The 25,003-nt window shown below is 46.3% G+C and overlaps 1 protein-coding gene across 1 annotated transcript in view; it reads left to right on the top strand.

The window, feature by feature from the left end:
* IQSEC3 (IQ motif and Sec7 domain ArfGEF 3) overlaps nt 1–25,003 on the top strand; it is a gene marked incomplete at its 5' end in the record, with an annotated part of 101,145 nt that overhangs the window by 64,880 nt on the left and 11,262 nt on the right. Inside the window, 4 exons of the mRNA XM_082059822.1 lie at nt 5,478–6,571; nt 12,597–12,758; nt 23,647–23,769; nt 24,412–24,578. Of these exons, the coding sequence (XP_081915948.1) occupies nt 5,478–6,571; nt 12,597–12,758; nt 23,647–23,769; nt 24,412–24,578 (1,546 nt within the window). The remainder of the gene's footprint in view (nt 1–5,477; nt 6,572–12,596; nt 12,759–23,646; nt 23,770–24,411; nt 24,579–25,003) is intronic.

The raw sequence follows: 25,003 nt of genomic DNA, 5'->3' as shown, positions 1-25,003 counted from the left end.
CCTCCTGATGGGCTCCCAGCAGGGGATAGCGGAACAGGGACTAATAGCAGCTGGCCTCCTCACTCAAAGGCAATGAGGTGGAATGTGCCCCCACCCCAACCCTGCATCTCTGCAGATTACAGACCAGGAGAGCTGTTGTGCAAAGCAAAACCTAAAGAATAGTTTCTGACTTTTCCCTGGGATGGCAGCTCAACCAGAGGCTGTTTGATATGCAGACCCTGCAGTATGTGAGATGAGGAGCACAAGCATCCAGATTACTTTCAGTGGGAGAATTCAGTGAGAGCTGTGCTATTGCAGATGAAAGGTCTTAGCTAATGAGGTTCCCACAGAAGAAGCTGCTGCTTCTGGGACACCTCTCTACCACTTCCCTCAAGGCATCGCTGCTGTCCCTAAACATACATGTCAGATCAATGGCCCACTAAATTCCTGAGCAGAAAAGAGACCTTGACTCTTTAGCTCCGTCTTTCTCAAAATACTACATACACAACTCAGACAGAATTCTTGCTTCACACCAGGAAAAAAATCTAGAGATACTAATTAACTGGCTTCACAAACTAACGTGGCATATCCTCAGGGTGGGCCAGATCTTGCTGCTGTATATGGGTTTAGCCTCCTCAATGTCCTAGAGCTGCTCTGATTTGTCCAGGGGAGTGTCTGTCCTGTGTTATTTAAGCTTTAAGGTCATGTTGTCCTATCACTGTTCTTGCAGGAGAGGTCAGACCTGCCCTGGATGCATGTGAGACAGAGGGACATGTTAGCTGCTCATTCATTAAATTCTGGTGCCTTGCGGTACTGACCTTGCAGGGACCTAGCCTATCTCATAGGTGAAACCACTTTTCCTATAGCAAAGGGGGCTTAAAGTATGTGTGCTCCTCCGGCCCAATCGATGTCCTCAGTGGATTGCCTCCAGCTCTGCAAGGGGAGATTTTCAGGGAGTGAAGAGTATTAATTCTTCCAGTCTTGTCCTCTAGTATGTGTTTTCATAGGTATTCCTGTCAACTTGCTTGTCAGGTAGTTCTCTTGAAACAGGAATAAGGGTGATAGAACCCTCACAAGACTGTCCCAGTGGTTCCCTTGTCACAGCACAAATTATAATACATTAATAGAACTTACAGTAAGAAGAGACAGGTGGAAGGAGACATTTTTAGTCTCACAGTGAAGTCACATTTAGCTTTTGGGAGAGGACTGAGTGCTGGTAATGAAGGAGGGTATCATACATCCTCTGATGCAGGGTTTGGAGGTGCAGGTCATCCATCAGTCATTGCCGCTCAGTGTCATTCTAGAGGGTTGGTGAGGGGAGTCATGTCTCACCTTGCTCTCTGTCCCATGAAACACAGCATGATGACAGTGCGCAGAGCAGAAGTACACTGTGCTGGAAGGGTGGAAAGGAAACTCAAGTGCCAAAGTTCCCCTATGTTTAGGCTCTAAGATAATGTTGGGAAAATAGAGCAGATCACAGAAGAGAGGAGCATGCTTTCAGGCATATGTACTCTTCTGCTGTGCTGAAGAGCAACAGATGTCCCATGTGTGAAGGAAAATGTCCTATTAACACATGACCCCTATAGCAATGTCCTTCCATTGTGAGAGGTTGGTGGGAGGGAGAGGCATTAAGAATGAGTGACACGGAACATGTATGTTCTGTATGTTTTTTTAATTTTTTTTTTACAATGCATGCATTGACTTGAGTGACTCAGATTCTGTCACTGAGCCTGGTTCTTTTCTTGCTAACATGGTGTTATGTCGCCATGCTCAGTGGCAACCTGGGGGAAAAAACAGTACTAACTGAGAATAAGATCACGCCCATTCTCTCCCAGCAGATTTATGAATTTATGCCTATGGGCAACAAAGCCATGAGGTGTGCACCTCAAATGTTTGGCCATATCCAGGCATGGCACTTTGGCTTGCCTTAGGCTGACCTTATTAAAGCTCCCTTCATGTGCAATCCCTCATGGCAATGGATATTTCCCAGCCATTTCTAATTCAGCCACAAGGCCTGAATTGCTCAAATTGAGTGTTCATATTGAGGCCCAGAAATGTATTAAGCTAATTATTCTTTGAAATCCCCCCAGCCCCCTCCTGCTTTTCCCTTCCTTTGGCACCGGCCTTCAGATCATTCCCCAGAGAAGTGCAGCTTTAAGTAGGCAATTACTTGTGATTCATAGGGTTTATTAGGAGTGAGAGAAGGCCAACCATGTCTGGCCTTTCTTGCCTCTCAAATGGGAAGAGAAGTTTCCTCCAGCAAGCCAGACATACATCTCCATTACCTGTGACTGCTGTGGTGCTAATGGATGCCCTTTCCTCTTCTCGAGGGGAAGAAAACAGGTCAACAGCTGTGTGAAATCCTTAATTCCTCTGGAGTGTCAGTTAGCTCGACTTGATAGCAAATGTGAATGTCTCAGACATCAGCAAACACTAAATGGCTGGGCTACATCAAGGAGAGAGAGACAGAGACCATGTGCAAGGGTGGGGAAGGGCACTTCTCTATGGGAATGCTGCTTCTGCCTTTGCTAGCCTTCTCAAGCATCCTTTGGACCAGTCCTCGGTCCTTATTACCCCAGCCACAAGACACTGTAGGACTCCCCTTGCTTTGGACAGGGCTGGTTGGCCCTGGACCACATGCAGAACCCATCCCTGCACACCTGGTATGAGCTGGAGCACAGACTGGGTTGGGACTACTCTCACTTCCTATCTTGTTCTGCTCCTTAATGCTTTAGCCCTTTGGGAGGACTGAGATAATGGCCTGCAAAAAGCTGGTGATGATTTTGCAAGGTACTGGCAGCTTGCATCTTTCCTTTAGACTTTTAGAAGGATCTCTCCTCTTAGTAGTTATTAAAGTCTGCCTTTTTGGGAACTGTCCTTGCGTGAGATAACTGGCCTTTTACTTCAGATCAGCAATGACATCTTGTCTTGGCCTCTAATAAGATCAGAGCTTAAGAATTTCATGTTTTCAGAATGGCTGTCACCTCCTTGGAAACCTCAGATAATTATAAGGCTCTTGCTTCTGCTTTATTTTGCATTTTGCTATTATCATGTCCCTCAGATAGCTGTGTCTGACCCTCCCATTTGTTCCTCTTTCCCTCCCAACACAATCAGCTCCACACTTTGATTAACCAGACCATTATATTAAGTGCTCACGGTCAGTTGTCAATAGTAACTGCCTGAGTGGGACTTTTGCAGGTTATTTGTTTAATTTTCATTTATTTGTATGAACCTTTCTTCTGAAGTGAAGGGCCAAGGGATAACTCAGTCTCTTTCCAGGGAGGCCAACTTTGAAGAGATGTGGCAGGAGTGCTGATTTTATGGTGGTATTTCAGATGGTAATTTCAGAAAGGACAAAGAACCCCAGCAAAACCCTTCTGCTTGCTACTTAGCATCTCTTTTTGTCCCTGTATTCCTCTTTTCTGACACATCAAACTCTGGGGATAAGCAGACACCTTTTTTATCCAAAAGCCTACTGGCAGGTTGTGTGGTAAATGAGCCTGAATCCATTATAATTGTGTGGGTGATTTTCAGCACCAGTGCTGCAGACCCTTTCTGGGAGGGCAGCAGAGCAAGAATTAGGCCAATGTTTTTTTAAATTAGGCAAACAGAAAATAGAAGCCTACCTTATGTTTTAGCAAAAGGCAAAGGGTCCTTGCTTCTTTTCCAGCAATGGAAATACGAAAGGATGTGTCCGCCTTCCAGAAATGGCAGCCTCCCACCCAAGGCAGCAGGATCCCCAGACCTCTTGCTCCCTGACGTGGCGGGGTGCCAGTGGGCAAGGCCTTCAGTATTCACTTCCGCAGCCAGGAGGCCAGTGCAGGCACTGGCTGGCTGAGGTCATGTTGTTCCTCTCTTTCTGTCATCTCCCAAGGTCATAGCATCTTCCCCCACTTCCAGGGAAGTTAGTATTGGAAATATGCCAGAGATGATTTACACCTCTCACAGCTGTCATTCCAGGCTTTCACTTGTACCTAGATCACTTACTGATAGTTTTATCTGCAACTTGCGTAGTGTTACAAAAAAGGAAAAGAAGTAAGTGCATGACATGACATGACTCTGCAAGCTGAGGCTCATGCCTTAGTCTCAGTTTGACTACAAAAAGCAGTTTGCACTTAAACTCAGATCTTCTGTGAACTCAGTCCTTCATCCTGTGAGTACTGGGCCAGGAAGGCATGTTGAGGGGCAGGTGGTATCTGTCTGGAGATAAGGATGCAGTCAGTAAAACTCATCCTTTGGATCTGCTAATGAGCTCATACCACATGAATGATGTAGTGAATTCTCTGTTAATTCAGGACTGATTTCACCCACCCTCCCAGTCCTGCACTTCATCTTTTTTTTGGCTTTTCCATGTGTGCACACATATATATAAACACTTCAGTCTGCACTTGCAGTCTGTCCTGTGAAGTGCCAACAATGTAGAGTTTAGCTCATAGTTCAGCCCAAATCTCAGTGAAGGTAATTCGAGTTCAACCTTCATTTTTCTTCAATCACATCATCCACCATCAACTTCACACTGTCCCCCTTGTCCTCCATCAGTTACTCACTGGAACCAAGTCATCTAACATTCTCTTGTAGCATGTTAGTGAAGGTCCAGTTGCAGAGGAAGGGTGAGGGGATTACCAGGAAGTATAAATACTAGACTACAGAAGAGAAATTGCCGTACATACTTGCTTTGTTGAAGCGTGTTGAGATACAGCCTAGCTGTTTGTGTATGTATTTACATGTGTGTTTGTTGTTAGCAGCTCAGGGAGGAGTAAATCCTCCTTCTACTTGTTCTTAATATCTTGTCTCAATGTTTAAAATCTGAATTTTTTACCTTTCAAAAATGAGAGTCTTTCTTTTCTTGGGTAGTTTTCATTTCACTGCTGACTGACACCTGAAAAACTCAGGTATCAGAAAGGAAGACACTTTGGAATTCAGAATTCTCTTTAGAAGATACTGAACAAACCCAGCCTCCACTAACTTCTATGGAAGCTGATACGTATCACTAGCTCCTATGATCAAGCCAACATTTCACACATTTAAAATTTAACTTTTCTTTCCTTTTTCTGACTGGTTTCTCCTTTCCCTGAAAGTATTTCCTAAGGTGACTAAGGAGGGGAGGAACATTAATAACACTTCGAGACAAGGGGTGGTGCTTGACATTACCAGAACACTGCCAAGCAGGAACACTGTATTTGCAGTGATGAGCTTGCCCCAAAGGCCATCAGAAGTGATTCTGCAAGGGAAGGGCACCTCCAGGCTCCAGCTTGTATGGCTGCTGCTCTAGGAAGGGGCATGATCATGTTACAGCTATGAGGAAGCTCACAGTACTGGTGCTTTAGCTAGCCATGCCCAAATTGGGGCCAGCTGTTGAAATCAAGGGCACATCAGTGCAGGCAAAAGCTAATTCAGTGTTAAAAGTTCTTCTGACAATGATTGCAAACTAATCCGATGTAACAGAAAGCTATCAGAAGTCAATTAACAAAAAAGAACCTCTCCTGTCTGTCTTTCAGATCGAAATGCTAGAGCACAAATATGGAGGTCACCTGGTATCTCGCAGGGCAGCCTGCACCATCCAGACTGCTTTCCGGCAGTACCAGCTCAGCAAGAACTTTGAGAAGATCCGCAACTCACTGCTGGAGAGTCGCATGCCACGCCGCATCTCTCTGAGGAAAGTCCGGGTCCAGAACTCAGAGAGCTTCTCCACTGAGAAAGCCCTGGTGGAGGGGTACAACTTTGTGGGCATCCCATTGGTAAGGTCCCCATCTTTGCCAGCCACGATCAGTGGGGCGCTGACTGAGCTGGAGGACTCCTTCACGGAACAAGTTCAGTCCCTGGCCAAGTCTATTGATGATGCCCTCAGCACCTGGAGCCTGAAGACCATGTGCTCCCTGCAAGATGGGGGCTCGTACCAGATAAGGGAGACCTTCAGTGCCAGCTCAATGCAGCCAAACCAAGACTTAGAAGCTGAGCTGCAGGACAAGGAGAAGGAGGAAGGGCTCTTGCCAGATACCCTACCCAAGAGCAGCAGCACTCTCATGATGGCTTTTCGAGATGTCACAGTCCAGATTGACAACCAGAACATCTCTGTCTCATCGTCTACCTCGGTGTCCATGGCAAACTGCCTCAGCAGCAATGCCCAGGCTGAGCTCTCTCAAGCTAGCAAGGCTGAAGAAAGCCCAGGAGAAGGGGAGGGAGAAGCCAGTGAACAACCAGCTGCCCCAGAGAGCCTACCTGAGTCCAGTGCTCTCCAGAACAGCCAAACTTTCACCGAGGTGAATGTCAGTACTAATGGCACAGGAGAGAGCAGTGCTGAGCCTGGACAGATGGCAGTGCAGAAGCTCCAGTTTGATGCCAGCAACGAGACAGGGCAAAGCAAAGGCTCTGAGTCTGAGAATGCAGACAACTCAGAGCAGCTGAGCAGCAGCAGCACTTCTACTTCAGCCAAGTCAGCCTCTGAGGTGTCCTCAAAAGAAGCACTGCAGGCCATGATCCTCAGCCTCCCAAGGTACCACTGCGAGAATCCAGCTAGCTGCAAGTCCCCCACACTTTCCACAGACACCATGAGGAAGCGTCTTTACCGCATTGGGCTGAACCTCTTTAATATGTAAGTGATTCTTCCTCTTTTGTGTTTCCCAGCTTATTTCATACCTCACAGGAACAGGTGATGGTAGGATCTTGGTCTGGATCCATCTCCAGGGAAGTTCTTTCATAGTCAAGGGCATGACTATCTGGGTATGCAATGCAGACCACAGGCTGGTTGCCCAGAAGCTTTTCCTTAAAGTTCCCCAAGTGCTGGCCTGATCTTTTGCCCAAAAGAGGAACAAGCCAAGTGCCCCATGAGTAGTACCCATGGTCTCCTGAATTCTAAACCTTCAGTCTCAGTTGCTGTCCATTTGGCATCTACCAGCCTAGCCTGGGATCTGGGCTCCTGCTCCACTTTGTTGTAAAGGAACAAGTGTAGCTGGGGATGTAAACACATGTGCTGGTTTGATTGAAAGCAAGGTAATTTTCTTTAGGCAGTTAGGAACTTTTCTTTGCATAGCTAGCACAGTTGTTGTTTGGATGCAGTTTGAGAACAAGAAGATAACACCCTGGCACAGAATTAATATTTTTCTTCAAGTAACTTTCCCCTGTTTTGGAATTGGAACAAAGAGAATGTAAGAACATACTGTTATTGTTAGTTGTTGTCTGGGAGCCAAGGTCTTTTTCAGTGCTCTGTCTGCAGGTGTGAGGCAGCTGGGAAGGGGGACATGGATGGGACAGACCTTGACTGCCATCCAGACTGATCAATGAGAATATTCCATGCCATTAACATCATGCTTCACATTTCAGGAGAGTAGGGTTTTCCAGCTAGGGAGATGGAGATCCATTTAAATTCTGCTCTGTTTCAGTTGAGTCTGGTTCTGGAATTCCTTAGTTTGGCCTTTTGCTGTTCTGCTGTTTTGCAGTGGGTCTCTAGGCCTTTCTGCCTTTTTAGCTTTTTCTCTCTTCCCCTGGGATCAGCTGTTTGGGACCAGGGTGCTCTCTCCCTGGGTCTGTCTGCTTGGTCCGGACAGAGTTTGTGAGGAATTGCATTGAGTATCTTTCATTTTATATTCTATTTTCCATTTTATATATATTAGTAGTAGAAGTGGCTTTTTAATATTATTTCATTATTTTATTAAGCTGTGTTTATCTCAGTCCATAAGTTTCTCCCTTCCCTTTCAATTCTGTCCCCGATTTGGGAGTGAGCAAACTTCTATTGTGGTCTTGATTGCTAGCTGGGGCTAAACTGTGACAGCCCAGCCCTGGTTACTTAATGTGGAGCATTTCCAAGTAAAGAGAGAGAGACAAGGGTAGAGCTGAGCTTAGCTAGCCTGATACGACTGCTCTGGCTGTCATTTTCCTTCTGGTATTTGGGTAGATTTTCACCTGACAGACCAGGTTTAGTCTCTCATACATCTGAGTCTGATATTCTATGAAAAGTTTGCAGGTGTGAAAGCAAAAGCAGGGCAGTCCAGAGATTACCGTCAGAAGAGGTTAACTCGAGGGGTCATGTATAGTCTATTTTGGATTGACAGAAAGCAGCTGAGCTCCTATAAGGAGCTTTAGATTTTCTCATTGCCTTTTGATGAGAATTTTCTCATCAAAGCAAGCCATAAGAAGTATTGGGTTTTGCTCCATCATCACACTCCCAATCTTATGCTGTCTTGGTTTCCATTTGAGTCCCCTGATGAAGATGCTGGGGATTTAACACACCCATACTAGAAGTATGTTTTGTTGCACATTAGTGTGGACCTTTTGGTGAGAGTAAGGACTAAAGGTTACATAGTCCTAGGCAGAAGTTTTGCACAGACAAGACAATGCACAGGATTTATGTACGTGGAGGATGTGGACTGTAAGAGGCAGGAACCTGGAAGAGAGGTTCTTAGAGCTGGGCTCAGAGCACATCCAGAACAGAAGTGATGTTAGAGTAGATAAATTTGAGACTCTTACAGAACTGAGGAGCACATTTTACACGCTCTGAGATCGCGTTGTGAACAGGTGGGTCCATGTATATATATCAAATTCAGGCTCCGGGTGCACTCTGATTTGCCTGGTGAACACAAGCAGGCAAAGGTAGGCACCAGACACAGAGGAGGTTGATTGTGATATAGTTCCAGGTCCACACAGACGTTCTGGTGTTTGTGTTGGGATAGGTGTACTTCTGGAGGGGGATGTGGGGCTCACGTCTCTGCTGCTCTGTGTTTCAGTATTCTCAGCTGTGCTCAGCAGGAGTCCCTCCACCACGTGTGTTTTCCTTTGGTTCCTGCACAGTTGACATGAGCACTGATGCGGAGATAAAGCAGGAGTGAAAATGCTTTTTCCCAGCCTCTCCTCTTCCCCCGATCTGCCTGGCACACATTCATGTGACAGATTAGCAGCACCAGGTCCATTTTGAGGAAGCAGCTCTGCCATTCTCCTTCATTCAGTGACCTGAGTTCACTGCATCTTGCAGGTCTCTGTGGAATAGATTTAACATGGAGCTCTGAAACACAACTTCCTAGCCAGGCCTTCCCTGCTCCCTTGAAACTACCTGCTGAAATAATGTGTGGTAGCCTGCAAGGCTGTTTTTTTGACAAAATATTGGAGGACAGGGAGGGAGGGAACTGACCTGTTAGCTCTGAGGAGTGAAGTCTTTGTTTTATTCTCTAAGTGGGATCTAAGGGACACATGGCTCCCCTTGTGACACTGCAGTGCACTTCCATCCAAGGGGCTGGGAAGGCCCTTCAGCTTTCTGCAGTTACTTGCTTGGTGGTTTCCCTGTCAATTTCTAACAAGGAGCCATTTTACCATTGTGGGGTTTGTGGTGTGGGCACCAACCCACAGGGCACGGAGCTGAGGCCGTGCATGCGTGGGCGCACATTTCTTTTGCTGATCGCTTCCCTGGACCAAGAGCTGAAAGCCTCCAGTTGCCAGCAGCATCTGCCATAGTCTAGTCGGCCTTGCGTTGCCTTTTCAGAAAGCAGCGCTCCAGCTCTGAGCAGGCCCCTGGGAACATGTCGATGCTGTGCTGCTGTGGCACTTTCCTTATCCCCGCTCCACGGTGAGGGGGTGGCATCCTTGGAACGGAGAGTGCATCATTATGCAGCGCTGCTGTAATAACTCCATGTGTGTGGGCAGCTGGCTGCGTGGGCAGAGGGAAAGCCAGCAGGACGTGAGGAATCCCACAGCATTTGCTGGCTGTGTTTAACACCCCTGCAACTAAAGAAAATAGGAGGGACCAGGCTCAGGAGAGATGGAAGTGGAGTTGTCTGCTGCACATCTGGGTAAAAGCCACATGCTGCAGTATATGGGGTACATCTGCAGGTGTTCAGTGGCAGAGATGCTGTATTGCTATCAGGATTTTGTGGGGAGCAAATTGAATCCTGGGAAAAAATCAGGAAAGACTGCTGTTATTGGAAGAACAGTATGTGCAATGATGTTTGAATTACAGTCCATGCAGTGCAGAAGGACTGTCACAGCTGGACTGTTTTATCTTACATCCTCTTGCATTGTATGTTCCACCTCTATTTAAATCTGCACATCCACGCCACTGTATGAGCTGCATTGTTCTGGCCATATTCAACTTCCAGGTCTTCTGGAATCTGAAGTCCGTACAGTGGCTTTGGGGTCACACCAGTGTAGCTGAGATCATCCTTGTGCTGTAAACACCATACTGTCCCTTGCCAAATACCAAAGTATACAGATGGAGGCGCATTTTGTGAATCTCTGTTACTTAGCTTGACTTTGGCCCTGACCATATGACCTTTTACTTAGAGGAGCACTTTGTCTGTGCTCTTTAAAGGTGAACCAAGAGATCTGTGTGGTAATAAAGAAGGTGCATTGTTGCTTTTCCCCGAAGAAGGCCTGGGTTTTTCAATATCAGATCTTGAAGCTCTCCTGGTCATGAATTTAATGGGCTGACTTTTTCTCCCAGCCACTCTCCCCAGGGATGCCACACTGCCTAGTATATTTTCTTTGTGACATTGCAGAGTAAGCAGAACTGTTTCAAGCCTATCTACTTTTTGTATACGCATGAGGCCTCTGTAAGGAGCAGGCCATTCTCCTGAATGCTGATCCCCTTATAGCTAGACATATGTTGCTCACCCACATCCTTCACCACCTGACAGTGTCACAGTCTGTGCCTGTGCATATCATGCATTCACATGCTCTGAGATTTCATCCTATCCTTTCCTCACCCCAGGAAACTGCCTGAGCAAGCTAACTCCTTAAGCCTTGACAAAGATCCTTGAATTTGGGTTAATGATGGGAGTATGGCATTCTGTCATGAAGAAGCTACCCCCTTACCTCTCCCCACTCACCAGTTCAGAGAACCAAAGGAATGTGAAAATCTTCCTGGCATTGCACGAATTTGCTCAGCAGCAGTGCATCGTGACAGACCCCCTTCAGTGGTGCAGACTGAAATATAGGAAGAAAACCTTTTGCATGACACACACATGCACACACATTCCTGTCTGTATGATGGGGCAGGCACTACACAAGCTCACAGCTACTCCTAGGATGCATAGAAGCATGTGTGCTTATATAAGACATGAGGAGAAAGCCAAAATATTTAGAATCATAGAATAGTTTGGGTTGGAAGGGACCTTCAAAGCTCATCCAGTCCAACCCCCTGCCATGAGCAGGGACATCTTCAACTAGATCAGGTTGCTCAGAGCCCTGTCCAACCCAGCTTTGAATGTCTCCAGGGATGGGGCATCTACCACCTCTCTGGGCAACCTGGGCCAGTGTTTCACCACCCTCATTGTAAAAAATCTCTTCCTCATGTCTAGCCTGAATCTGCCCTCCCTTAGTTTTAAACTCCTTGTCCTATCACAACAAGCCCTGCTAAAAACATATGCAGACACATGGGCTCTGATGAACACATATGGCACAAGAGAAATCTACATGTACAGGACATAGGCAAACAGAAATGTGTGCTTGTTGAGACACGTGCACTACCCCCCAAAGAGCTGCATATGCAGGCACAGACACTGCAGAAAATCACTCCCACAACCATGCAGTCAGGCCCACTCAGTATCATGCCTGTTCTCAGAGAGGACTCAGAGCCACAGAGGGAGAAAAACCCTCTGTCTGGGAGCAGCACGCAGCTCTTTCCCAGCTCTGACAAGGCATTCTCCAGGTGCGTGCTCTCATCCACCCACACACAGAGATTTCTGCCTGAGGAGGTAAATCAATAGAGAAAGGAAGAACAACACAGTTAAGGGTGGGGGAAGTGGGGGAACTGGAGGAAGAGATAAGCAAATCTGAGCATGGGATTTCTGTTCAGGCAGCCAGCACCAGGCTCAGGTGAGGAAGGTAGAAAGTGTCGCTCAACACTGAGCACTAAAAATGTATGAACAAGAGAATTTTTTTTGTTTTGTTTGGGGTTTTGTTTGTTTGTTTCTGTTTTTGTTTGTGTTTTGTTTTGTTTTGTTGGGTTTTTTTACAGAAAAAGTGCCCACCTTCGTTTATCCCCCTTTCTGTCTTGAACCTCATTTGCCTATGGGCTGTGGCAGCAAAGTCTTGTCACGGTCATGTTTTTATCTTTGTTTTTCTCTATAGGAGCTGCAACCCCAGCTTTCCTAAAGCAAAGAGTCATGTACCCAGCCCTCACCCTTGGTCTTTGGGGACAGCTTTCTGTGGGTTGCATTTGGAGCAGCTGAACCTACTTATATTTCCTGTGCTGTCTGCATGGGACACACACAGTCCAATCGTGTCCTCATAGGGCCCCTAAGCAAACCAAGCTGGGACAGGGAGGATACAAGAGTGTTTGACTCTGAAGGAGATGAATACCAGAAGAGAGTCACTGATGAGACTGGTACTGTACAGCAGCATCCCTCATGGCAGTGGGATGGCACTTGTGATTGCCAGGTGACAGCAGGTGCTGTTCAAATGACACAGCAGGTCCCATGACATCCTTTTGTCCTCAGTGGCAACTGGGGGGACTCCCCCAAGTCACTTTGCCCTGCCCTCACCAAGTCCCATCCCTGCCAAACACATGAACTCCTAGGAGCCCATGCACATACTGAGAACTGCATTGCTGCAAACTATGAGGTGACCCGGAGGCAATAATGCCTCAGAGACATCACATGCAAACTCACCATGTCTCTGTCCTTCCCTTTCAGAAACCCAGACAAAGGGATCCAGTTCCTGATCTCCCGAGGCTTCATACCGGACACCCCCATTGGAGTGGCACACTTCTTACTCCAGCGGAAAGGCCTCAGCCGCCAAATGATTGGGGAGTTCCTGGGCAACAGCAAGAAGCAGTTCAACAGGGACGTCCTGGAGTAAGTGTGGAAACCTCTTCTCCTCCTTCTTGCATTGCCAGCCCACTCCATCCCAGGCTGCACCAGCATGTACCCCATCCTCCATGCCCCTCCACCCTCACTCTGCAGGAACTTCACCATTCCCACTCCCTATCTGGCACCTCTCAATGCATTTCCCAGCAGTGTGCTTTGCCCTTAATATCAGCAGCCCTTTCACTTCAGTCTCTCCTCAGAGGGCCTGCAATCATCTAGCAGGAGCTCAGCACCATTGGGTGATAAAATTAGTGATGCTAGAACATTTTGTGGCTGGGAAACTCTGTGACTGGGGTCTCACCCCATCCAGATAAAGCACCTCTGATGCTTTCTGGGAAGTACAGAGAGTCAGAGGAGGAAAAAAATCTACTCCTTGCTGTGAGACCAGCAGGGAGCAGTGAATGCTGACTCCATACCTGCTTCTCTTTTTGTCCAGTTTTGAGATGGGTGACCTTTTCAGATTGTCCAACTGGACTATGGGGATAGTGAGAGGGGAACTGGTCCTGTTTGTGGTAATGAAGAGGCCTGTGTGAGGAAGCACGCTAAGTAAGGGTTTCTCATTACCACTGCAGTCACAGAGCACTGAGGAACATCCTCACTATAAAAAACTCCAGTGAGCTGAGCTGTCCCTTTTCTGAACAAGATCTCGGGTTTCTTCCCTGCTTCTGTTCAGTGGCTGCTTTTGCTGGGTTGTTCCCTTCAATTGTCTCACCATGACCCTCTCCTGGTCACACAAGCCATGCATCTCTCAGCTTACACCTCTCTCCTCTTTCAAGTCTTGCAATTTGGTCTACAAAATCCTGTGGATGCGTGAGATCTATAGCACTTCAACATGTGCTTGTTGCTCTGCCTTCCACGTTGTAACCATTGGTAACTTGTCAGCCCCCAGTGTCAGAGGAGCAGGGTATGAAGTGCTGGGAAGAAAAGCATCTCATTGTTGTTTTGAGCATTGTCCAAGATGACAGGCTTTCTGCAAAGATAGGCCTGAGGAACTGAGATGAGCCTTTGTTTCCTACTTGGTCCTCATCTACTTCAGATGAGAGAAAAGGAGAAGACACAGCTCTCTGTATGATAAACAGGGGACAGCAGGACCACAGGACAGCACCTCTCTCACTGTGAGAACTGCTACAGAGAAGGCAGAGTGATTTTGCACCAGAGTGTGAGAGCGAGGGCTGCCATGCAGGGTGATGTGACCTGTGCAGTCAGGGGGCAACAAGCTCATTCAGATGCCTGTATCAAGGGATGACCAGCACTTAACTGTGTCTTTCTTTTACCGGGCAGAAGCACAGTCCTTAGTGAGAGCTGTCTTTCCATTAGGCAAAAAGTCCTTTGCACTGTATCCTTTATTATATTCTCTCCAAAATGTTCTCTACCTCCCTTGAATTTTGCAGTGGTTTCTCTTGAACCAAGCCAAACGGAAACCCTAAATCCAATATACACACCACTTCTACTCCAGGGAAAGACTGGAGTATGCGAGTTCAAGAGCCAAATCTGGGCACAAATTTCAAAATTCTTTCCTGCTGCAATTGCTGCTGCTTATTGTTGCTGGTATCTGACCTTTGTTCCAGCTCTTTTTTTTAATATACTGTATGGATATTGATTTGGCCAGCAACAAGACATATGTTCTCTCCAGTCTCTTCATGCTGAGAGCTGCAATTAAAAGTAATTGCCTCTTTCTCTAGCAAGCAATGTGTGGACTGCTTCCCCTGACAGATACTCTGCTGAAGTCCAAACATAGCCTCTGCTCAGACAGGGAAATATTGCAATAGCAATCGGCTGGCAATTCCTTGTCGTCCTAAATTTGGCATCATCCCTGCAAATGACCATGTTCTTCTGCCTCACATGTGACTACAAGCTGTGTCAGCAGCTACTGGGAACAGTTCCTATTGCAAAGCTTGGTGTCTTTCTCCAAGCCTCAATGCCCAGGAGTTGCTATGTTGTGGTTGTCTGTTTTTGTCTCTGCATGTTGCAGGAGTGCCATAAAAGCAGGTGGCCCTACTCCAGCATGCTCACTACTCTCAATTTCCACTGCACCTGTCAATGGAACACTCCAAATGTCTGATGAAAGAGTGATCCTGCCATCCTGTTTACAGATGCAGAAGACAAGGCTCAAAGATGGGAACTGAGCTGTTGAGGCTGTGTGTATATAGGCATATCTTGAGCATGGACTGTGTGTACATGGACATATATCAAGCAATTGAGTCTTCAGGGTTCAAACCTATGTCTGATCTCTCCAGGCAAGAGACTATGTTCTTGCACTAATAATTCATGCACTAACAATTCATGCTCTTCACAATATATTGCTGATTTGTCATCCTTAAAGACAAAGATAAAAGTAGACATAAAATATACACAAAATGTTCTAGAACAAGAAGGAAAAAACACACGTGTTCAACTGGTTGTAACTGTACTGTCTGCAGGTACTTTCACTTTCTTTCTGTGTCAGTTCTGATCTTGGGGATAGTAATAGTTGGTGTTTTTTGGAAGTAAATTTTAATCAACTGCTTGTGAGAGCTGGCTCTGCAATGGCTGCACACCCAGCGGTGTGCCATGCATGGAAACGAGGGATTTCCAGAAGAAATTCTGGCCCAGGATTATAATCCTGGATATTTTTCCTGTCCATGCTGCAGGAAGAAGAGGGCTGGCAGTGCAATGTAGTGTGCTGGCATTTCCAGTCGAGTATAGCCCAAGGGCTAGTCACAACTTCTTAGCTGTTTGAGTGGGAGCAAGAGGCAGCTCAAAGACCTTTTGGTGTTTTAGAACTAAGACCTCGTCTGGTTCTTATTCCCCATCCAACTCCAATGAAGCCAGCTCAGGAACACTGGCACAGGTTGGAAGAATGGACTTTGCAAGGGCTGTCTCGCAGTCCCTACATCTACCCACACTTAGCAAGCCAGTGTTAGTGTATGTGATATTCCCTGGAGAGCACAAGACAGACAGGATGGCTGCTACAGTAGTTTCTGCACAATCTGCCTAATGTCACAGCCATTTTTATGGCCCAAGTGGGCAGAAGAACAAGCACTGCTAGTTTTGACAAGCTCAAATGCCCAGGCAGGGTGGCTGTGAGCAGGCAGTAGTTGTTGTACAGGCTCTGACCACCTGTAGTGAGCAAGCCTGCGTGCAGGGAGAGATATGTCTGCTCTTTCACATCGCAGACCTGGCCCTGCAGCTTTCTGGGCCCATCCTCTCCCTCCCAAAAGCCATTTTAATTATTGATGCCACTTGCTGTGTTAGTTTAGCTTTTGCTTGATGTGAAAACTTGTGTTAGAATAGTGTATTGTAAGCATTGTTTCTATTGCACCCAGGCTGAATTAACCCAACTGCATGAATAAATAATAGGACAGCTTTTAAAACAGCTGCAAAAGTGTCAGCCTCCCTTGTGCACTTGGAGGCAGGGCAGAGCTGCCGAGGTCACAAACTCCATACTCAGCGCTAAGTCCAGCCCTAAGTCTATACTCCACAAACTTCTCTTGGCTTCCACAGGTATTAGAGCTGTGCTGGCTGACAAGCCAACCACTGCCTGTTCCTGGAGTCAGGCAACAGCTCTCAGGAGTGCACAGTGGAATTTGGTGCTGGAAGATGATCTCTCTTTACTGTCCACCTAGTAAATGCCAAACTCCAGAGAAGTGCCACTCTGGCTGCAAAGCCTCTTATGTACATGGGCAGGGGGTTGAGTGCGGGTAGGCACAGTATGAAGCTTGAGCAGTTTGGGATGCTATTTTGCCTTTCCACACCTGCATGCCCAGCACCTAAACTCCTTGAAATTGGATTCTCCCTTCCATCTTTCTACCCCATCTTTCAACCTTTAACTGATTTTCTTGAAACCCAGAAAAGGTTTCTGGATAACTCACAAGTAATTATATAATACACACTAGCCAGAGGAACAAGGGAGGGAGCAGGGGATTTTCAACACTATCTGGCTATAATTGGCACACATCCTTTGATAACACTAAACTGCTCAAGCCTGTCTGTTTAGGCAGATGCAGTATGTCATTTTCTCTAGCAGAAAAGGCTTCAATCTTTAAAAGTAGGATTTATCTCATCTATTGTTAGCCACCACCGAGTTTAGTGTCTTCTATCAATTTATGAATTCTTTAGTCAATGGAGAGACATAGGTCCCTCAAGAGTGTTGTTTTACTAAATGTGCTAGTTTAGGCTGGACATCTAGCTTTTAGGTATTTTATGTTACAGGGGATAAATCCCATCTGTAATCAATTTTGAGCATACCACAGTGACAACCACTCACTGTGATTCAGCATCCCACAGCAAGATCCAGCCTCTTCTCCTGGGAATCTGTTTCCACAGCCTGCCCTGCAGCCAGCTGGGAGGAGTCACTGGGGACCTACCCCAGGATTTCAAAGTCTACAAGTCACAGAATCACAGAATGTTAGAGGTTGGAAAGGACCTCAAAAGATCATTTAGTCCAATCTCCCTGCTGGAGCATGAACACCTAGATGAGGTTACACAGGAAGGCATCCAGGTGGGTTTTGAATGTCTCCAGAGAAGGAGACTCCACAACCTCCCTGGGCAGCCTGTTCCAGTGCTTTGATACCCTCACTGTGAAGAAGTTTCTTCTCATGTTTAAGTGGAACCTCCTGTGTTCCCAGGGAGTACAGCTGTAAAAAGGAAGCCTGGGCCATTAAAGTGCTGGTCTGGTACTGGGTAGTTTTTATCAAATATTCTTGGCAAGTACTGCAGGAAAATAATTTTGTTACTTTGAAAAAGTCAGGCCCAAGGCATTAGTGCATATTTTTAATATGAGACACATCATCATTTTTGCATCCTTTCTTCATTCCTTTCTTTTGTATTGCATGCTCAGATTAATTGTTTATTTATTTTTGTGCACTCTTCATGCTGTGTTTATTTGTTGCTTTTGTTCTCCTTCATTCATACCTCCCTTCACTTTAGTTCATTCTTCCCCTCCACCTGTTTCTGACTCAGGAATTACTTCCATTAATAGTTCATTCATGAACAGGATAATGTGAGCGATGCAATGAATGGAGCCAGCTGTGCTGCTGATACTGGATGGTTTGTGTTCAGGTCATGGGATTTGGAGGTGCAGAAGTGGCTGTCCTGGTGCACATGCTGTTGGAGGAGAAAGGGGCAGGGATTAATGCAGAGGAGACATTGTACTGCATAAGGGGCTGGTTAGTGTTAGGTTGTAAGTTGCTGTTAGACACGCTCTCCCTGTGGGTGAGCAGCTCTCCTGTCTGTCAAGCATGTATTGTCTTCTCTTTCTCTTGTGGGAAGTCAAGGAGAGAAAAACTTCTCTTAGGAGTGCAAGCACAGAGCTGAGAGCCCAGCAAAGAGACTGTGTCTCAAAGAAGTGTTAGATTCCTCTTGGACTGGCAGAACAAACTTGACAGGTTATCCCAAACTAGCCTCCTTTCCTCTGCTCACTGAGGACATTACGGAGGATCAATAGGGGATTTGTGTTACAGGAGAGTTTGAGCAGCACAGTGCTGCAGCTTGTGCTGTGGAGAAATAGATAATGATTTTATGGAAACAGGACAGAGGGAAGAAAGTATTAGGCAGTTCTGACCTCCTGCTGCAAGCAGAGCTGTGGCACAGATCAAACTTGTGAACAAGAGCAGCTCTCCCATGCTAGGCTTGCAAAAGCTGAAGCTTGAACCTGCCTAGATACCCAGGGAAACAGCGGTTTCCCTATTCCCTTGGCGGGGCAAGCATTTCCAATGCTCCTTGGAGGGGAAGATGAGGGCTGGGCAGAACCCTCCCCGGCATGGCCAACGTGCCTGGAGTGGGAACAGCTCTGCCCGTTGTACAGCAGCTCTGGTGCAAGGCATGGTATACTAGGCAGTTTCTTGCTTAGGAAGAAATGGATGCCCAAATGAGTAGCCATGTGAGCTACCAACAGCCTTGGGCGGGCAAGTAGGAGCAACTCAGCCCCACAAAAAAATACAGGTAATACATGTAAGGCATCATCCCCCAGAAAGGGAAGACTGGTATGGGCTGTGGTCTCTTTTGTAAAGAACACCCTCACACAAGGAGGGCATGGAGGGCAGCATTGGGACACACACCCATACCCATTAGTGCAAGGAATCAGTGAGTCCTACTCACTTTTTTTTCTGTGAGCCTCAGTTAACACATGCAGGGCAGCCTCCTCCCAAGGAGCTGAGCTCTTCCTCTGCAGTCCACCCTAAGCCTGGTTCATCTTCAGAAAGCTTGTAGGGTTAGGAAAGCTGAGAATAGGGATGTTATTTATTAGTATCGTTGTACCTTGTGGTTTTAAACTTTCCACCTGGCTGCCTTCCCCCTTGCACCCTCCTGAGCGTGGGCTGCAGGTTCATTACAGACGCTTTTAGTTGCAGCCCAGCTCCTGCTGCATTGTCACCTGAGCGGAAAAGCTGGAAAATAGGTCATTACGCTTGGGCGAGCAGATGCCAGCCCCACACGATACAGCTGCTTCCTGCCTTCACTCAACCCTTTCACCACAAGGCTTTTTTTGCCATGCTTAGCCCTGTGCTAAATCCTTGCAGCTCTGATGCCACTATGTCCACCCCATTTTGGGGGGATCTATGCCCTGCAGCCTAGGAGGCAGCATGGCTGCCACAGAGGTAAGAGATGAGCAGAACGATCCGACTAGGAGCCCACTCCTTGGTCACCTCTCCTGTCTGCCAAGTGCCTCAGGACAGACCAAGCTCCTTGTGTATACAGGTGGCACAAGAGCCCTCAAACTCCACCACCTCATTTGTGAGACATGGTGTCAGCACTTTCCCTACTCACTTCAGCAACATGATCCAAACATCCAAAGTCCTATTTCTGCGGGTACTGGGCATCTCTAAATGCACTGTGAGCGTGGCTTGCTGCAAATCCATGGGGAGGAAGGAGTTGAAACAGGAGGAGATTTTATAAGGTGATTGCTTCTGCTTCATTATCCGTCAGGTCTCCTGGTGGTCCAGGAATAGGCACCTCATAGGCATTCTGCTGTTTGTGGGAAAATGAACTCAGCACTGGTTTTGGCACATGCACACAAGCTGCTGGTTTATTGCTTGGATGCAGAGAGTTATCTGCCCTCAGCTCAACCTTTGTCTCTTCCACTGGCAAATCCAGTTCTGGGGAGAGACTCCCCTCTCGTGCCTTTTACTTTGCAGCTCTGGAGGGTGACAAGATCAATGTACTTCTCACAGTACACTTGCCAAAATATCCTATATCATCTTCCAGGGTCTCTACCTTGAAAAGAAAATACCTCCTTGCTCTGGTTTCACAAAGAAAAGTTGCATTGCGTTTCGGGGGACCACAGTGCATTTGGAAAGCTAACTAGAGTCTGTACAGGAGTCTGAGGTCAGGTGAGGCAGCAAAACTTGTAGTCACCTAGAAAAGGAGCAGGAGTATGGCAGCTCTATGGCACAAGGCTCTTTGAATTGATTTTTCTCTATTGAATTTGCTCACCAAAAAAATCAGACAACTGTGATCCACTGTTCTTTCTGTACGTCTAGCAGCAAAAAGTAGCAGCCTTTCCTGATGGCTCCTCTAGGAGCTGTTCCTCAAGCCTTTGGCACAGGCTTTGTCAGATAAGTCAAATGCCAGCTCAGGCTGACTTTGCTTGAGTCAAACTTTCTTCCTAACCTGTCCTTTCTGCCTGGTCAACTTTTCTCAGGAAGCAGGATGGGGGTACCCTTCTTTGGGCTGAGAGACAAATGGAAGGAACTCCCAGGAGTTCATCTTAGAATTTACAAAGTAAACCTGCATCTGTCAGTCTGTGAAAGCAACTCTCAAAGGAGATGCTGAGCATAACTGATGTAGCAATCCCTGTTTGAGTTTGAAAAGAGCTATAAACAGCTGCCTTGTCCTACTTGTCCTAATAAAGGCTTGATGATTTCTCTATCAAGGGAATTGACTTTATTATTTGCGATTTGTACACAAAGGGGAGGACATGTTAGAGCAGCCTGTGTGCAAGGGAAGGATTGATCAGCGAGGGAGGGAGTGAACGATACAGGATTTAATGCTGGTGGATTGGGGTTACTAGGGTGACCTTAGCAGGTCTCACTGATGTGTGTAAGGATTCTGCTTTCACACGTCTGGAAGCAGACAATAACAGCAAAATCATTGGGGTCAATACTGAGAAACATCACGCGTTGGAAAGGATTAAAAAAATAATAGCAAAAGTTCAACTGCAGAGGTGGTTGCAGCTGTGAACACAATAATGACTAACCAGAGAAAAACTTTTATTTCTATCAAAGATAAATTCCAAGGAGCAGAATGCCTTCATGTCACCCCAAGGGACATACGAGTGTAAGTATGAGAAAAATAAAAATAACAAAGGAAAGAAGCAGTGGAGGAAGTTTTTGCTGTTGCCAGAAACAATATGTGTTTCTGCAGCCTGCCTCTTGGAGAGGAAAAATAGATTTCATGTAAGATTTCCTGTGAGAGCAGCCCCATTGATCTTCTGGCCTTGCTCCTCACCAGTTGTTCCTACATACTGATTATATGGAGTTTGTGCAGGGAAAGACCCCACATTTCCTAGTTGAGGTCATAATGACTCCAGCCTTAGAAGATACTGAACACTCTGTATTCAGCCAAGGCTCTTGGTAAGCTCTTCTGTGGGTGTTGCTCCAATTAAACAGTGATATCTCAACTCTTGAATCAATAGGGGAATGGAGGAATGGAGAGACATCGCTGAGCATTTGAAGCCTGTCCCTCACCCATTTGCAGTAGACTTTTATTCCAGGAATGCTGCACATGGCATGCAACAGCATGGCTCACAAAACACTTCTCAATAGCCTACAGCAAACTGCAGCACTATAGATGTGACCTACAGACACATCTCCAGTTTATCATAGAAAGGAAGAAGAAGAGACTGATGACAGTACATCCCTTTATTAGCAGAGCTGAAATTTCCAGATAATCCTAGGAAACTGAAGGATTCAGAAGAGAGCTAATCACACCCCCCCCCCCCCCGCCTATTTTCCCTGTACCACTGCTCAAACAGTACCAAAACAGCCTGTCTTGGGGAAAATTTCCTCCTAACCTTAAATTTGGGGTCAGTTTATCCTTTACAATATGAGAAAGCAAACCAAACACAATACAGAGGGTCAAACAAAGGGGGAGGATGGGAGAGGACAGGGCGATAGAATTAGCATCCAAGGTATGTAGAAGCGGAAAATATGAAGTCTTTGCATTCTTAATACGCTTGTAATGTAAAGTTGGTACTGTATGACTGAAGATTATCAAATTAGTAACTTTGTATTTAAGGAAGGCTTAAATAAAATGGGATTTTGGCACTCATAAATTTCTCGGTCTGTCAGATAGAATGTCAACTTTGAGAATTTATTTATGGGAAAGAATGACAGATAGGAAGGTAAATGGTACATACCAAAGCCAGTGGAGAGCAGATTAATTCAATGCCTTTCCTTGTTAAAATAACTGGTTTTCTAGACAAGGGACATACAGAAGGTAATTCTAGACTTCAACAAAGCATTTGACATGAGAAATTATTAGTTGAGAGTGGAAGAGAGAAAATTAGCAGAGGAATCATAAACGGTGGAGACAGTTGGCTGATGCAGACGTTAGTTCCTACATACTCTGCTGAAGTAGGAAGTTTGGTCCAAGGGAGGTTATGAGCAGAGTTTTCTGAGTCTAGTCTTTTGATTAATGCTTGTGGTAATGACCTGGACACAAAAGGTAGGAATATGCTAATCAAATATGGTGAGGCCACATGAGGAAGATGATGTGATTTCAAATGACCAAAATGTAATGCAGCAAGACTAAAAGCAACTAGATTATTTGACAATATAGACAGCAAGAACTGCAGTCATAGGTTTTGGAGACTAATGGTCAGACTTTCATAAACTGGGAAACAAGAGAGGTGGCATCCCTTCTTTGGGTATTTCAATCAGCTGGGAATTACCAGTGTGCAATGCATCACTGTGAAAGGAAAAGTGAAACCAGATGTAGGAGGTGAAGGATTTCCAGCAGATAGCAGGGAAGCATGTCACTGAAGTATGGTGCAAATGGAAAATATTGCGTGGAATGGGTAGAAATATACACAATGAATAGAGTTTTGGGCAGAATTAATTGTTGGGGACTTGTGGTGTTTGATTACATGGGCAGTTTTACCCAGCTGTGATGTTACAAGCCAGCTGATGTTGCAATGTTATTTCTGTACAACAGCTTCCATTTCCTATTTTCTCTGAGCTGCCCCTGGTCTTTAAAGACATAATGAATGTTGTGGTTGAGTGGGAATGAAGAGTGGTGAAGAAGGCATGGGTTGCAAATGAGGATGTAAACTGGACAGAATGGAAGGTGAGGAGAGGACGAGTGCAGGAACAGCCAAGTGAACAGAGATAAGAGAAGGATGGACAAGTGGGTAGTGAGCAAGTGCATGTGCTGAGGGGGAGGAATGGGTGATGTGTGAAGGATTACCGCATGATAGGAAAGGCAGAAATAGATGGATCTATATCAATATTGGTATTGATATAGGTGTCTAAATATCTATATCAATATAGATGTCTAGGTATCTGTATCTATATAGATACAGATAAATATCAATACATACATATACTTTCTGTGTACGTGTATGCGTAAATGTGTATGCTGTATATGGTATGATATTTTATGGATATGATATTATATGATACATATATTGTGGTGTATATACACATATGCACACATTTATGTGTGTATATATATATATATATGGCTAGGCACAAGAATTGCTCACCTGCTGTAGAATGCAGGAATCACTTGTCTGAAATTACCGCCCATTTTAAATACAATCTGAGCAGCTGTAGTGGTGTCTCAGGGGGTCTCCCACGGTATTTCCCATGGGGACAGAGCCTTGACACCACAGTGAAGGAGCCTGCCTAGTGTCATCTGTGGGAGAAGGTGCTGATGAAGGCTCTGTCCCCTCCCACAGCTGTGTGGTAGACGAGATGGACTTCTCAGGCATGGAGCTGGACGAAGCCCTGCGGAAATTCCAGGCTCACATCCGCGTGCAGGGGGAGGCGCAGAAGGTGGAGCGGCTAATTGAGGCTTTCAGGTAAGAGAATAACCCCTGCAGCCCCACTACTGGAAACAGGTGGAAGCAGAGAGCACGCCCAAGGCAGAAAAGATGCAGCAGCCATGAACTGAATGGCCAGGGTCCTCCCTTCCAAAGAAGGTGATCTTGGAGAGGCTACTGAAGCACGGAGTCCTCTGTGCCACTGCTACAGCAGAGCCATGACCTTGTCAGATGTTCAGTGGCATGAAGGGCACAAAGGGACAGACTGAGGCCAGTCCTGACATGTCTGCCAGTAAGAAACTCCCTGTTCATTAGTGACTCACAGGAAGAGCAGCACTGGGGCTTGCAGGTGTGCTGGGTTGCTCCCTTGGTGCATCCAGAGGAGTGCTTTGCCCTTCGCAAGGCAGGCTGGAGTAGGCACCTCCTGCATTACCAGCCTGAGTAGTCGTCTCTAGTCTCACTTGCTCTTTTGGTTCCCAAGGACAAGAAGGCTGAAGTTTCAGTGGCCTGCTTCAGCCATTGGTGGGGAAATTTGCCTTCAGAGAGCAGTCAGTTCCTTCTCTTTTGTGTGAGAGGTGGAGGGAAAGGAGGAATTAGATCCACTTGTGATGAAGCCATTGCCACCCTGGAGCAGAGGACTCCCATGTTCCATGTTAAGTGTGTGCATCCCTTCTGCTGCAGCCAGAGGTACTGCATGTGTAATCCAGATGTGGTCCAGCAGTTTCACAATCCAGACACCATCTTCATCTTGGCCTTTGCAATCATCCTCCTCAACACGGACATGTACAGCCCCAACATCAAGCCTGACAGGAAGATGATGCTGGAGGACTTCATTCGCAATCTGAGAGGTGAGGGTCCTGCTTTGATTTTTTTTGCCCTCTTGCTGCTCTAAATTCTGCCTAAGTGAAGGCCGCAAAAATCTAGTGGAGCTGCTTTTTTTCCAGGGCTGCTGCTGCTCCCTATGAGCCAGACATGGATGGTCCTTTGAGCTGTCTTCTAGGATACTGGGGAAGGGGAAACTCTAAGCTTTGTCTTCTGCAGAAAGCTGTCCAGCCTTCTCAGAAACCAGCCATTTTCCTTGAGAGATGGTTTCATCTTTTAATAGATCTCACTGCTTGGAAGCAGTCCATTATATTACATTTTCCTATTGTTCAGCTCCATCCTTCTTTGACCCTGCTGGATTGTGCTAAACAAGCCCTTCCCCTCCTTGGTGCTTTGAATATATGAACACATTTTCCTTCTACTCAGGCTAAATCTTCCCCTTCTTAATTGC

This window comes from Streptopelia decaocto (genome assembly GCF_964273445.1).
Source record: "Streptopelia decaocto genome assembly, chromosome: 1".
In the NCBI taxonomy this organism is placed as follows: domain Eukaryota; kingdom Metazoa; phylum Chordata; class Aves; order Columbiformes; family Columbidae; genus Streptopelia; species Streptopelia decaocto.
The sequence above is the reverse complement of the archived record's forward strand: the minus strand, read 5'-3'. Positions and strand labels throughout refer to the sequence as shown.